Genomic DNA, 14,295 nt, shown 5'->3' on the forward strand with positions numbered 1-14,295 from the left:
GTTGAAGCAATTCTTCTGCCTCAGCCTCCCAAGTAGCTGAGATTACAGGTGCATGCCACCACGCCTGGCTAATTTTTTTGTATTTTTAGTAGAGATGGGGTTTTGCCATATTGGCCAGGCCAGTCTCGAACTCCTAACCTCAGGTGATCCACCTGCCTCAGTCTCCCAAAGTGCTGGGATTACAGGCATGAGCCACCGCGCCCAGCCAAGATTGGTATTTCTGAGACAAGTTATCCACCCAGTCCATGGACCTCAAGAGTTTTCCTCTCCCTTCTCAGTCAATAGCATTCCATTAGTACTTAAAATGAAATTGATTGTTTGGTATAAAATATAAGACATGGTCATTGACCAATTTGAAAGTAGAGGCAAAGCCTACTAGCATAGTATTTATTGAGCGCTGTATGTGTGGCACTGTGCTAAGGCAAGCACTTTTAAGTGCACGACCCCATTTAATCATCCCACAACCGTGGATGGGAGACACTCTCAACCTCCTTTAACAGAAGATAAAGCTGGGGCTTACAGAGAATGAACAACTTGTCCAAGGTTGCACAGCTAGCCATCAGTGGCAGTGCTGCTATTCGGGTCTGGGACTGTGGGACTCCAGAGCCCATGTTTTTTATGAGGATGCCACACTGCCACAGTGGATGGTGTCTTTATCTCCTAATATATGATTGTGTGTTGGGGGGCGTGGGGTGGCAGCTGGAAGATTGGAGAGGCATATTTGTGGAGGATCTTCCCCCATTCTCTGCTACCCTCTCTTGGAGCTCCCAGTCCCATCTGAGAAATTATCTACTGCAGTGGCAGAAGCCTGTGCCTGGTTGTGTGGGCCCCTCCCCTGCCTTACTGACTCTCTTTCAGAAATGTCCTTCTCTTGCAGCTGGCGAAGGAGTATGGCATGGACTTCTATGAAACAAGTGCCTGCACCAACCTCAACATTAAAGAGGTGAGAGCCCTGGCGACCAGGCGCCGGCTCTCTCGGGCTGAGTCCAGCAGAGGCGGGAGGAGGAGCCATAAAATGGACCTCATCCCTTGGGCCGCTGCAGGGTTGCCAGGGGAGAGGAGGAGACGCTGGACTAATCTGTGCCCTTTGGTTTCCAGTCATTCACGCGTCTGACGGAGCTGGTGCTGCAGGCCCATAGGAAGGAGCTGGAAGGCCTCCGGGCGCGTGCCAGCAACGAGTTGGCATTGGCAGAGCTGGAGGAGGAGGAGGGCAAACCCGAGGGCCCAGCGAACTCTTCGAAAACCTGCTGGTGCTGAGTCCTGTGTGGGGCACCCCACACAACACCCCTCTTCCCTCAGGAGGCCCGTGGGCAGACAGGGGAGCCGGGGCTTTGCCCTGCTGCTGTCCTCTTGTGTGATGACCCTATTGAGTATCAGTAGCCACTACTCCCCCTGCCTGGCCCTGAGAGCGGCTCTGCTGTCATCTCAAGCAGCCCCTGCCCCCAGCCCGTCCACCCTGGAGTGGTCTTCTTCAGCCTGTTTCCCCAGCCACAGGCCTGCTACGACCCTCATGATGTGCCGCAAGCACTGTCTCACCATCCCGCACCCGCCAAACAACAGCCGGGGCTGGAGTCCAGGCCACTTTCAACTCCTCCTTTCTCCGTGCATCTTGTCTCCTCTCTGCTTTTTCTCTCTTCCCCCACTTCTCTTTCTCTGACCCCTCCCCTCCAGTGCGTTTAGTATCAAAGCTCCTCAAACCCCCTCCCCCGTGTGTCCTGCTGTGTGGCAGCTGCCACAGCTCGCTCTTTCCTTCATTCCTAACTGTCCGAGGGGATGGACCCAGGCTCGTGGGGAGGTTCCATCCTTGGATCCAGGAAGAACCCTCCACCTTGCCTCGTGGGTGGGCCAAAGGCTACAGGGTGCTTCTTCCTCTTCCCCTCCCCACTGTCCCTCGTGTACCATGGGCCTGCCCCCCCTCCAGTGACCTGCGAAAGTGGAGCATTGAGGTAGGAGGGAAACGGCAACCGGGGAGTCCTCGAGCCTGGGGCCGCCTTACCTCTACCCATTCCCCTACCAGAGCTTTGCTCTCGCTTGGCTGCCCGCCTGCCTCTTTGGGGAACTGAGCTCAGAGGCAGGTGCTTCAGAGAAGGAAACAAAATGAGGGGTGGCGGGGATAAAAAGTCACCTCCATTCTCTACCTCCCATGCAGCATGAACTCAATTTCTCTCCACCTGGCTCCCGAATTTAAAGATATGGACCAAGGCCTGTGGGTACTCCAGGGGCAAGGAGAGCCCCGGGGTCAGTGACACTGTCAGGCCAACCATGCACTCCAGAAAGGGGAGCATTTGGAAATGAAGGACTAGCTCCTATGTATCAGGTTAAGAGCAAGGGAGAGCTGGCCAGGGACAGCAGTTTGCACGGCAGAGGGGAATGTAGCAACAGCAGGGCCTCCTGGGCCCCATCTTCCATTTCTTAGGTAAGAAGAGCATTTCCTCAGACTCCCAGGCGGAGGACTGAGCCTAGCCTTCAGCAACCAAGGTTCTCCTGGGACCCAAAGTTTATGGGAGAAGGGCAAAGCCTTCATGGGAAGAAAGAAGGAAGGCCCTGGGTAGAAAGGCTTGGTGCTGTTTTCTTCAGCCTTTAAGACAAAGCGCTCATCTTGCCCTCTAGCTCCTGATAGGCTTGAGGGTTTGCCAACCACACTGTGGCTACAGGTGGAGGGAAGAGGACTCCCTCCTCCAGAGTGCTATGTTCAGGAAGTTTCTTTAACCCCATATGGCCCAAGAGTAGCTTGTAGGAGGCCCTTTAAAGATGGAACAAGTAATTTACCAGTTCTACTGGGGTTCCTGCCCACCTTCCCAAGGTGGGCGAGGCCTAGGAAGAGGGTCGTTCTTAAGCCACACATTAGCTGCATTGCATGGCTGTAGCCAAAACAAAGAACTGGGTGTTGAGTATTCATCAACTAAGGACCAAAATCCAGGGCACTCATATGTGAAGGATAAGAACCTCACTTCCTTACTCCTCCAAAAAGAGGTGGGGAAAGAACCACCAAACCTTTCCTCCTGACTTACCAAACCAGGAAACAGCAGGAGAGGGTGGCTCAGGACTTAGGGACAGGGTATAGCTTAGATGGTAGAAAGCAAAGGAAAGCAGGAAGTTATAAATCACTGGCTAATGAGAAACAGAGAGAGCTGACTCTAGGATGAAGCTGTGACTAGGCTGGAGTTGCTTTCTTGAAGATGGGACTCCTTGGGTATCAAGACCTATGCCACATCACACTGGGGCTAGGGAGGTAGGTGATGCCAGCCCTCAAGTCTGTCTTCAGCCAGGGACTTGCGAAGTTATATTGGGCAGTGGCTCCAATCTGTGGACCAGTATTTCAGCTTTCCCTGAAGATCAGGCAGGGTGCCATTCATTGTCTTTCTCTCCTAGCCCCCTCAGGAAAGAAGGACTATATTTGTACTGTATCCTAGGGGTTCTGGAAGGGAAAACACGGAATCGGGATTCTATAGACTGATAGGCCCTATCCACAAGGGCCATGACTGGGAAAAGGTATGGGAGCAGACGGAGAATTGGGATTTTAGGGTGCAGCTACACTCACCCTAAACCTCTGGTGGCCTGGGGCATGTCTTGAGGCCCAGACTGTTAAGCAGGCTCTGCTGGCCTGTTTACTCGTCACCACCTCTGCACCTGCTGTCTTGAGACTCCATCCAGCCCCAGGCACGCCACCTGCTCCTGAGCCCCCACTATCTCCCTGTGACGGGTGAACTTCGTGTACTATGTCTCGGGTCCATATATGAATTGTGAGCAGGGTTCATCTATTTTAAACACAGATGTTTACAAAATAAAGATTATTTCAAACCACCGGTGTGGCTGCCTGGATGAGTCCTTGGGGGTAGGTCTCACTCGGACCCTGGCAGTGATGTGGGAGGGAGAGAGGCAGTGCTGGTAGAAGCGGCTCCAGAAGCAAAGGCAACAGCAGTAGAGTGATCACGGAAGAGGCAAACATTGTCCTCTTCTCTACCTTCCCTAGTGCCACCTGCAGGGAGGCCCAAAGCAAAGCCCCATTGCCCTGCATTGGGCTGGCGCTGCAGAAATAAGATGAAACACAGTTATCGAGAGGATGCTGAACATCTATGAGCAGGTTTTAAAGCCAAGATGAGTCTCATCTGTTTGTGTGGGTCAGGAATGGGTCTTCCTGAAGGCATGAGGTGGGACTGGATAATCTTTCAGATTTGTGATTGGATACCTCGGGGGAGCAGAGGCAGACTGGGATCTCAGGACTACAACTATTTCATACTTTGGGATATGGAATTGATGGAGATGGAGAATATTGGGGATAAGGACTGAATGAAGAAAGGAGTAGGACAATGCAGGACAACGGTAGTCTTAAGATCTTCACTACACTTTACCGGGCACTAGTGATAGATAAACTCTTCTGACCCTAACCATCACCGTGTGAGATGGGGAGGGTGGTTATCTATCCATGTCCCACAGGCAAGGAAACAGATGCTCAGAGAACTTAAAGATTTGGCCCGGTGCAGTGGCTCATGCCTGTAATGCCAACTCTGGGAGGCTGAGGCAGGAGGATTGCTTGAGCCCAAGAGTTTGGGACCAGCCTGGGCAACATAGTGAGACACTGTCTCTAGAAAAAATTAGCTGAGTATGGTGGCTTGTGAGGCCGAGGCCAGTGGATCACTTGAGCCCAGAAGGTCAAGGCTGCAGTTGCACCATTGCACTCCAGCCTGGGTGACAGAGAGACCCTGTCTCAATAAAAAGAGCTTAAAGATTTGCCTAAGGGTCCCAAGTAACAGTGGCAGAATTGTGGTTGGAAACCACTGAATTGGAATCACTGGAAGGCAAAGCTTTGACATCTCTAGAAAAATCCCTACAAACAATTATCATTTGCAGTCAGAATTAAGAACCACCAACCTAGGCTTTCTGCCTAAGCCAGTGCTGTGTCCAGAGTAAGCACTGTCCCGCAGAAAGCCATGAGAATTACACGCTGCTTAGTGTATGCTTTAAGTTGTAAGCTTTTGGAAAGCGAGGCCAGTTTGAGGTAAATTTGGAGACAGAGATATTTTAGGACAGCCTCACCAAGTATATTCCATTAGGAAAGGTGAGAACCCTGGGAGAGTCTGAAGGGTCCAAGGTCACACCAGGAGAAAAGGGATGGCATGTACCTAAGGAAGAGGGAACCCCCGCACTCCTCATCTCGGGAACTTCTATGGCTTTCTTGAAGGCTTGCAAAAGAGCAGAGAATAAGAGGTGTCTCCGGAGGCCCAGAGAGTACTGGGGGAAGCTCTAGGTATGCACACAAATCTGGCAAGTTACAGTTTTGCCCACTATCAGTGCCAAGTCCTTGTGCCTCAGTGGCTTGGTGGGGACTCTTTCTTATTGGTTGCTTCTAGGAACTCCACCCAGCTTCAGCAGGGGACACACTTCCCTCTACACTTCCTGTCACTCCTTTTGCCCACTTAGGTAATGGAAACTTGTTTTTAGGGAGCAGCCAGCTCAGACACATGGTCCCTGTGTACTTGAACAGCCATGGAAAAGCTGCAAGGCAGCTTGGCGCTCACTGGCAATAATTCCTTCATCTTATCTCAACAAATCAGATTCTCAAGACCAGCTGCTCCCCAGACTTGCTTATTCTTTGTTCTAAGAAGACAGTTCCCAATGGATGTGCCCCCTGTGAAAACATCCTAGTAAACATTTGCTTTGTTATTGAAATTTCACTCTAAAATCCCAAAGCTAGGTCAAGCCCCATTACTAGTTTTACTGATGAAGAAATCAAGGCATTTTTAAAAGAGTAACTTGTTGAGTTGGCGGGTGCTTGGAAGAAGTGGCTTAGGGTCTTTTCAATTTCTGTGGCTTCCAGGGGTGGGCCTCTGAGATGGCCCTTAGCAGACGTCCTGCGATGCACTGCATGGCTCTTGTTGAAAGTATCAGAGGTGGCCTGCCTGCGTCTGGAACCACAGCAGCTTCAACTTCCTCCACACTTCCTTCTATGGGAAGGTGACCAGCACAAACCCGCTCTGAAAAGTCTTGGGGACCAAATCTCTCTCTGAGAGGGAGGTAGGCGCAGTTCATCCACTAAGTTTGCCCACCTGTTCTGTGACTCCTCTTCACCATTCTCCCAGCAACGACTGAGCCTCATGACTTGGGGGCTGGGGGATGAGGTGGAGGTGGGGGATATAATATAGGAGATGGTACAATGCAGGGGCAGCGGCTGGTGTGTTCTCCAGGACAAGTGGCACCACGCACTGAAAGACTTTTCAAGATAAACACAACTTTGTCTCTTCAGCCTGGCAAGAGCTGAGGCACTGAAAACTATTTTTTTCCCCTAGAAAATGACACACTCTGCTCCTAAGGGTCCCTTTGATTTTGTCCTGGTGGAAAGCAACAAAGAGAAGAACGTGAACAGGAATACGTATATTTCAGTTGTCATCTAAGTCCTGTGGACAGGAGGCTCAATTCTCTTCTTCATCTTTCAGATCTCCACAGACCCTGCCCTCTCACTGTACAATTCAGAGATTGACACTCAGCAGGCATTCAATAAATGTCTGTGTCAAGTGAGAACAATTTGATGGGGCAAGTAGGAGTCAATCCTGCGTCCCTCCCTCCCTTTTTTTCCTCTCCATTCGACCTTTAGGGCTCTGGTTTCCTGTAAGCAGTGAATTATTTACCTCTGCTCATAGATATCAAATTGGCCCTTCCCAGGTTGCAGCAGGGTGGGGCGGGAGGCGGCTTTGTTCAGTCTGTTAATAGGAGGAGCAACCTCCTTGTTCAAACAGCACTTACAGGTGGGGGCCTGTTTTTGCTAAGTCATCCTGGGGATGCTCAAAGCTCCGTTGTTAGATCCTTTCTGTCCTCCTTCCTGGCTCCTCCTTCCTCCCCACCCCTCGAATAGGCTCATAAGTGGGCTCAGGCCTCTCTGCGGGGCTCACTCTGCGCTTCACCATGGCTTTCATTGCCAAGTCCTTCTATGACCTCAGTGCAATCAGCCTGGATGGGGAGAAGGTAGATTTCAATACGTTCCGGGGCAGGGCCGTGCTGATTGAGAATGTGGCTTCGCTCTGAGGCACAACCACCCGGGACTTCACCCAGCTCAACGAGCTGCAATGCCGCTTTCCCAGGCGCCTGGTGGTCCTTGGCTTCCCCTGCAACCAATTTGGACATCAGGTGAGGGGTCCCTCCTTGTAATGCACCAAAGGTGTTGGGTTGGTGTAATGCACCAAAGGTGGGATAAAAGGAGAGGCTGAATGACCGTGTTCTGGAGTGTCTGGAATAATGGGGTATGTTTTGTTAAGCTAGGTCTTTAGGTGCATGTGACATACCAAGAGAAGGTATATATTTTTTAAGATTAAACACTGAGGCTGTGTGATTTTTATAGTTTACTGTCTTTCTACTATATTACTCCATGAGGGCTGGTTCCAGGTCTGTGTTTCTCTCCACTGTGTCCTCAGTGCCTAGGGCACAGAAAGCACTCATTAAATATTTGTGGAATAAATGAGTGGAGAAAATAGAAACCAGGAATCAAACAAGAATTAGACAGACTCAAGAGACCTTAGCTCTAGCTGGACTTGGTTTTGCTATTTAATGGCTCTGTGCCCTCGGAAAGGGCGCTTCATTTTTCGGTTTAGTTTCCTCATCTGTAAATTGGGGATAATACCACTTAGCTCATGGGATTATTATGATGTTTAGGGGATAGGATATATAAAAGTAACTTGAAAAATATAAAGTACTATGCAAATGCAAGCAAACTGATTATTTAGATTGAGGATGATTTTTGTTGGTTTAAATTAGCCAAGTGGAAAGAGAATAAGCAGGAAAGAGAAAGGTTTTCAAAAGGCACGTGCCTCTGGGCATTACATGCACCTATTTCTGATTAATGAGTCAAGTTGTTACAGATCTTCAGCCCACACACCTCGAGTTCTTTTTTAGGGATTCTTCTATTTCCACCTATGATTTTAACGTACAAGCAGGGAGAATGAACCCAAGTGAACCCTCTCATTATAATCCCCTTAGTTCAATTCACAGTGGTATGAAGGTGAGGAAGAGAGGAAAGCAGGAAGGCTGAAGCATCACTGGCTGTGACAAACCTGAGCCCAAACTGTTCACTGCTCTCACTGTTCTTCCTTAAGTTTTCTGTCTGGCCTTTTCTAGAGCAGGAGAGACAGAAGTAGCAAACCCTCTTTCGAGATGTCCTTCCAGCCCCAGAAGTACCTCCAGCCTCACACCATCACTTCAGCCTAGCAAGTTGCTGGAGGGAGTCTATAACCTACCGGGAGCCAGCCAGCCATTTGTATTAAGAAATAGAAATCTGCCAGGGTGCAGTGGCTCACACCTATAATCCCAGCGCTTTGGCAGGCTACGGTGGGCAGATTGCTTGAGCTCAGGAGTTCAAGATTAGCCTGAGAAACATGGTGAAACCTTGCCTCTACAAAAATTGCAAAAATTAGCCAGGCGTGGTGGCATGTGCCTGTAGTCTCAGCTACTTGGGAGGCTGAAGTGGGAGGATCGCTTCGGCCTGGGAAGTCGAGGCTGCAGTGAGCTATGACTGTGCCACTGCACCCCAGCCTAGGTGACAGAGTGAGGCCCCGTCTCAGGAAAAAAAACAGAAACAAAAACAGAGAAGTCCACTAGAGACCAGCTCTGGGCTCATGATGTCATGATGGCCTGGAACTGACTGAACTAGTTAGTTCTCACAGGTCAGAAGCAGGAACTTTCTCCCAGAGGAAGATATCTGTCTCTTAAATTGGAAAGGCAGAGGTGGAAAAGAAGGGTTCCCACGGGCCTTTTGGATTGTCATGAATGGTGATGCTGAGAGGGAATAGAACAGGGATGGCAGTGGGGAAGGAAAGGCAGGGACCAGGTTTTGAGCCAAAGCATGCGTAGCTGAGAGCAGTGAGTGGATAGGAGGTGTTGCAGTCTTTGGGTAGCAGCCTACTCGTGAAAAGAATGATAATTACATACTCACAACCTTTAGCCATCAAGCACTTATTTCCTCAACTCCCCCTCCCCCTGGCCTATTCCTGAACCCTAAATCCTGTATCCTATTTAGTTCACGCCTGTTGGTTACTAAGTAGTTCCATTTAGAGTACACATTCATTGTTGCCTTGAACTTGCTCTGCTGTTATGGCACCTGAAAACTAGATGTTCTTGGATGGGGGTCTTCCTTCATCAAAGCTTCTTCCCATTTGTACTTCAGTTCTAGGACAAGGCAAGAAGAAAGCAAGAAGCTGTAAATCCCATTCCTCTGGGTCTCAATTTCACCCTCAGTTCAAGGAGCTGAGTAGGCAGAGGCAAAGGCTATATTCAACACATGTGCAATTGAAAGGAGGCGAGGCAAAACCAGGGCAGAGGAAAGGGAAGGGGTGTGTGTCTAGGTATAGATTTATGGGTAGGTACGTCGGTAGGTTAGTTGAAGAGGAGGTTCTAAGCAGTATAACCTAAGCCTCTTTTCTCTTTCTTCTGCTTCAAAAACCTTAAGAACTGCTCAGGGTAGACTGGAGACAAAAGCAACAGCTCAGAAGTGCTAAATCGTGAAGAGTAGCCAAAGCATGGGCAACAAAGTGAGACCCCATCTCTATAAAAAAAAAAAAATTAGCCGGGCATGGTGGCCTGTGTCTGTAGTCTCAGCTACTAAAGAGGCTGAGGCAGGTGGAACGCTTGAGCCCAGAAGTTCAAGGCTGCAGTGAGCGACACCTTGTCTGTTTTGTCTCTCTCTCTCTCTCCTTCACAGTGAAAAAGAATGATCCTGGGGAGGGAGTGTAGGAGGGTGAAAGAGTTTCATGTTGTGGATCCTTCTCTTCCTCCGTCCCTTGTCCACACTCTTTGTCTTTTTCCTCCCCTAGGAGAACTGTCAGAATGAGGAGATCCTGAACAGTCTCAAGTATGTCCGTCCTGGGGGTGGATACCAGCCCACCTTCACCCTTGTCCAAAAATGTGAGGTGAATGGGCAGAACGAGCATCCTGTCTTCGCCTACCTGAAGGACAAGCTCCCCTACCCTTACGATGACCCATTTTCCCTCATGACCGATCCCAAGCTCATCATTTGGAGCCCTGTGCGCCGCTCAGATGTGGCCTGGAACTTTGAGAAGTTCCTCATAGGGCCAGAAGGAGAGCCCTTCCGACGCTACAGCTGCACCTTCCCAACCATCAACATTGAGCCTGACATCAAGCGCCTCCTTAAAGTTGCCATATAGACGTGAGCTGCTCAGCACACAGATCTCCTACTCCATCCAGTCCTGAGGAGCCTTAGGATGCAGCATGCCCTCAGGAGACACTGCTGGACCTCAGCATTCCCTTGATATCAGTCCCCTTCACTGCAGAGCCTTGCCTTTCCCCTCTGCCTGTTTCCTTTTCCTCTCCCAACCCTCTGGTTGGTGATTCAACTTGGGCTCCAAGACTTGGGCAAGCTCTGGGCCTTCACAGAATGATGGCACCTTCCTAAACCCTCATGGGTGGTGTCTGAGAGGGGTGAAGGGCCTGGAGCCACCCTGCTAGAAGAGACCAATAAAGGGCAGGTGTGGAAACGGCCAGCCTGTGTGTATCTTCTTTGACAGAGGGCGGAGGGAAGCTACAAACTGCAGGTGGGATAGAAGAACTGCTAGAACGAAAAGCTTTGGGAGGGGAGGATCTGATGGATCAAGGGATGCCCTAATTACTGACTGGAAAGCCAGCTCTCGCCAAGGTCTGCAGTGGCAGGTGGAGTTATGGGAAATGTGAATTATATTATTCCTTTACAGCTCTTCTTCAGAATTGGGGAAAAAGAGAAAGTGATAATGGGAGGTAGAGGAGGAAAAGACAATGAGCCCTTTGGTTGGGGATATTGGGAGGCTGTTAGGAGGATTACAGTCAGGAAGACATCAATAGCACTGTGGGTACCGGGCCAACTAGATCTGACTTGTGCCTTGGGAAATTCCTGGGAAGTCAGCTTAGTTAATGTTTACCGATAGCAAGGGCATAGAGGGTGTAGTTACTGAGAACACAAACAGCACTTTATCTTTTTCCTGCTCATCAAACATCTCGGGTGTTTGATCCTTTGCTAGACTGACTCTCCCTCCTTTTTAAAGTTCACGGCCTGGGTGTGGTGGCTCACGCCTGTAATCCCAGCACTTTGAGAGGCGGAGACAGGTGGATCCCTTGAGGTCAGGAGTTCGAGACCAGCCTGGCCAACGTGATGAAACCCTGTCTCTACTAAAAATACAAAAAATTAGCCAGGTGTGGTGGCGCATGCCTGTAATCCCAGCTACTCAGAAGGCTGAGGTGGGAGACTCGTTTGAACCCAGGAGGTGGAGGCTGCAGTGAGCCAAGATGGCGGCACCACTACTCTCCAGCCTGGGCGACAGAGTGAGACTCCATCTCAAAATAAATAAAGTTCACATTACACCCTCATTCTTCTCAAAATCACATATTCACAAATTCAGGCTCGAGACAAATAGAGGCAGGAATGACTGGACTCATTTCTTCCTCCGTAAGAAGGAAGGGGTTGGGGATGGGAGAGGGCCTCCCTTCAGAGTCAGGCTGTTTATCATCTGCCATTTGCAACATCATTATTCCTCACCATGTGGACAGTTTTGCTCAGAGGCCTTGCAAGGATGGTGTCCCCAATTCCTCATCCAGTGCAGACATAATCAAAACATACCACCACCGCCAAGGTCAAGTTCTATCATGTGCTGGAAAAGATACCTGCTGAGAGGCCACTGCCTCACAGACCTCATCCTGGAAACTTCTCATTTCACCTTTCCTTCTTTGACCACTAGATGGAATATTTTCACTTCTATTCACTGAAGCCCTGAAGGAACAGTTTTCCAAACTGGACACACTGCTTGAGAAGTCCAATGCTGAAGGGAAAATGTTTTTCCTTTAATTGTTCTGCTTACTCTAACCATTTTCTAAGCACTTGCATCATATGAGAGTGAATGTGGAATAGATGTTTAGGATCCCCACTGTCTGACCTTCAACTAAACCTGTCAACAACAGTGCTTTACTTCAAAAGGGTAACCTGAGTATTACAGTGGGAATCCCCTGGAACCTTTCTGCGGGCCTTCTGCTAACTTAAGGCTACCCTTACCTTCACCCTTGAAACCTCAAGCCTTTCAGATTCCTGCTCTTAAAGCCAACAGCTGGGGTATGAATTATTATGGGGCAGGACCATGTACCGATTTTAGAGCAATAACTGCAGACAAATCGATTGCTTTCCTGACGAAATAGAGAATTCTTCTTGGATGCTAGTCATCATCTTGACAGTACTATAGCCTGTTGTTACATCCAGTAACAGAGCCAGCTATCTCAGGTGTTGGAAACATGCCACAGGCAACTTAGAGCCTGAGACACCAGTACAATGTGTTCGGTCTTTCCCTTGAGGCCCAAGTTCAAAGAATTATTTAGGGATTCCCAAAGGAATGGGAATTACAGTATAAGTGATTCTGCAGAAAGTCAAGAGAAGGCCATAAAGCTAGAATGAGGGCTCCTCACTTGGGAGGGGAAATGCTATTTGCTCCAGACAGAACCTGATCTGTTTCACTCAGGGGGAAACAGGGAAGGCAAGACTGGAGGATTCTGTTTTACAAGGATGTTTAGGTTTACCAAATATTTAGTTGTGCTGTTGTTAAAATGAAGAGAAATTAGAAAGTATTTCCTTTCCTTTATTCTTCATCTTGTTTGTCCCCCTTATCATCCTCAGAAGTATTAGCTTGTGGTCATAAACAGACAAGGCAAAGCTTTAAAATATCACCCACTTTTCTAGATAAACAAAAATCTTTTAATCAAATTTCCCTAGGGGCACCCAGAAGGAGGGGGAAGTCTTAACAACTCTCCCAGAAGTGCTGAGATAATGCTATTCAATTGAGGAGGGACAGAGAGAATCACTAACCTGAGGGCTCTTACAAAAACAAAAAATAAAACAAAACAAAAAAACCAGAGCTTGGAACAAGTGATTTTAGGAGGCCAAGGTATAGATTGTGAAATCGATAATTATCTTCATGACTACATTCCCATAGCTATCTCTCCTTAGTTTATGAGACACTGAGGCCCAGTGTGGTGGCTCAAGCCTGTAATCCCAACACTTTGGGAAGTTGAGGCGGGAAGATGGCCTGAACCCAGGAGCTCACTACGTAGCCTGGGCTACATAGTGAGACTTCGTCCCTACAAAAAATTAAAAAAAAAAAAAAATCAGCTGAGCATGGTGATATACACCTGTAATGGTTTCAGCTACTCAGGAGGCTAAGGTGGGAGAATTGCTTGAGCCTGGGAGTTCGAGGCTGCAGTGAGCTATGATTGCATCACTGCACTCCAGCCTGGATGAGACCCTGTCTCAAAAACACTGAGCCAAACTCTAGAACTTTATTATAATCTCCATCACAACCATCACCCAAAATACCGTTCAGTTAATATTTACTATGGGCACAGACTGTGCTAGGTACTTTATATACACTAGATTATTTAATCCTCATAGAGATCCCATGAAAAATTGTTATTTCTATTAAAAGAAAAGGTAATTGGGCAAGACACTTGCCAAGGACACAGCACTTAGGAAGCAGCAAAGCTGCAAGTTAAAGCCAGGTCAGTCTGACTCCAAAGCCTCCACTCTTAACCATAACACAACAGTGCTTTCTTCTAGCTCAGATTTTTCTTCATAAAGACCACTGACAGCTGCCTGCACACAGCATTAGATTTAAATCATTAGATTTAAAAATTCTATGGAGGCATGATGGTTTCTAGTTTTCCACTGAAGACATTGAGGTACAGACAGGCTAATTGACTTGCCCAGTGTCCCATCATTAGCAGGTGACAAAGCTAATTCTAGACCCAGATCTTTTAATTCCTTTTCTGTCCAACTATACTGTATCTTGCAACAGTCTTGTACTACAGTAAAAAAAAAAAAAAAAAAAAAAAAAAAAACATACATTTTTAAATTTGAGCGCCTCAAATAACTAGCCCTGCTCACAACATGAAAGAATGAAACCGAAAGGACTTTTGATACACAGAAATAAAGGACAGTGAACCTAAACCTCTTCATGGTAACTTACAAATAACAAGCCATATCTGGTTGTGCCCAAGCTATCTCGGGTCAATTAAATTAGTACTGGGAGAACCTAAAACCACGTGAGAAAGAGCTAGATCAAACAAAACAACAAATACTGGCTGAGCTTTTAACTTCAGGAGCCTAACTAGCCAGACCGGTACATCACAGAATGATTAGAGAAAAAGGAGGTGCCAAGATAAGCTCACGTTTCCAATTATCCCCACAGGTGATTTCTCTTCCTTCTTATATCTCAGGAAGGGAAGTAAAAAGAAGAGCCATGTTTTGCCTAATTCCTAATTTGAACAGAAAAATAAGGATTCTGT

At 48.2% G+C, this 14,295-nt stretch overlaps 3 protein-coding genes across 5 annotated transcripts in view; 2 read left to right on the plus strand and 1 right to left on the minus strand.

Annotated features, from left to right (window-relative positions):
* RAB15 (RAB15, member RAS oncogene family) overlaps window positions 1-3,804 on the plus strand; it is a 31,462-nt gene extending 27,658 nt beyond the window's left edge. For all 3 annotated transcript variants that reach the window (XM_055289083.2, XM_055289081.2, XM_055289082.2), the window contains exons 6-7: window positions 878-943; window positions 1,099-3,804. In XM_055289083.2, coding sequence (XP_055145058.1) covers window positions 878-943; window positions 1,099-1,257 — 225 coding nt within the window. In that variant the 3' untranslated portion in view covers window positions 1,258-3,804. The remainder of the gene's footprint in view (window positions 1-877; window positions 944-1,098) is intronic.
* Window positions 3,714-14,295, minus strand: part of CHURC1 (churchill domain containing 1) — a 31,209-nt gene continuing 20,627 nt past the window's right edge. The window contains exon 4 of the mRNA XM_063644511.1: window positions 3,714-6,329. Within this exon, the coding sequence (XP_063500581.1) occupies window positions 6,216-6,329 (114 nt within the window). The 3' untranslated portion in view covers window positions 3,714-6,215. The remainder of the gene's footprint in view (window positions 6,330-14,295) is intronic.
* Window positions 6,901-10,478, plus strand: GPX2 (glutathione peroxidase 2). The gene is made up of 2 exons (XM_055289084.1): window positions 6,901-7,122; window positions 9,798-10,478. The coding sequence occupies exons 1-2, from the start codon at window positions 6,901-6,903 to the stop codon at window positions 10,146-10,148; spliced, it is 573 nt and encodes a 190-aa protein (XP_055145059.1). The 3' UTR covers window positions 10,149-10,478.

The sequence above is a fragment of the Symphalangus syndactylus genome, chromosome 8 (genome assembly GCF_028878055.3).
Source record: "Symphalangus syndactylus isolate Jambi chromosome 8, NHGRI_mSymSyn1-v2.1_pri, whole genome shotgun sequence".
Classification (NCBI taxonomy): domain Eukaryota; kingdom Metazoa; phylum Chordata; class Mammalia; order Primates; family Hylobatidae; genus Symphalangus; species Symphalangus syndactylus.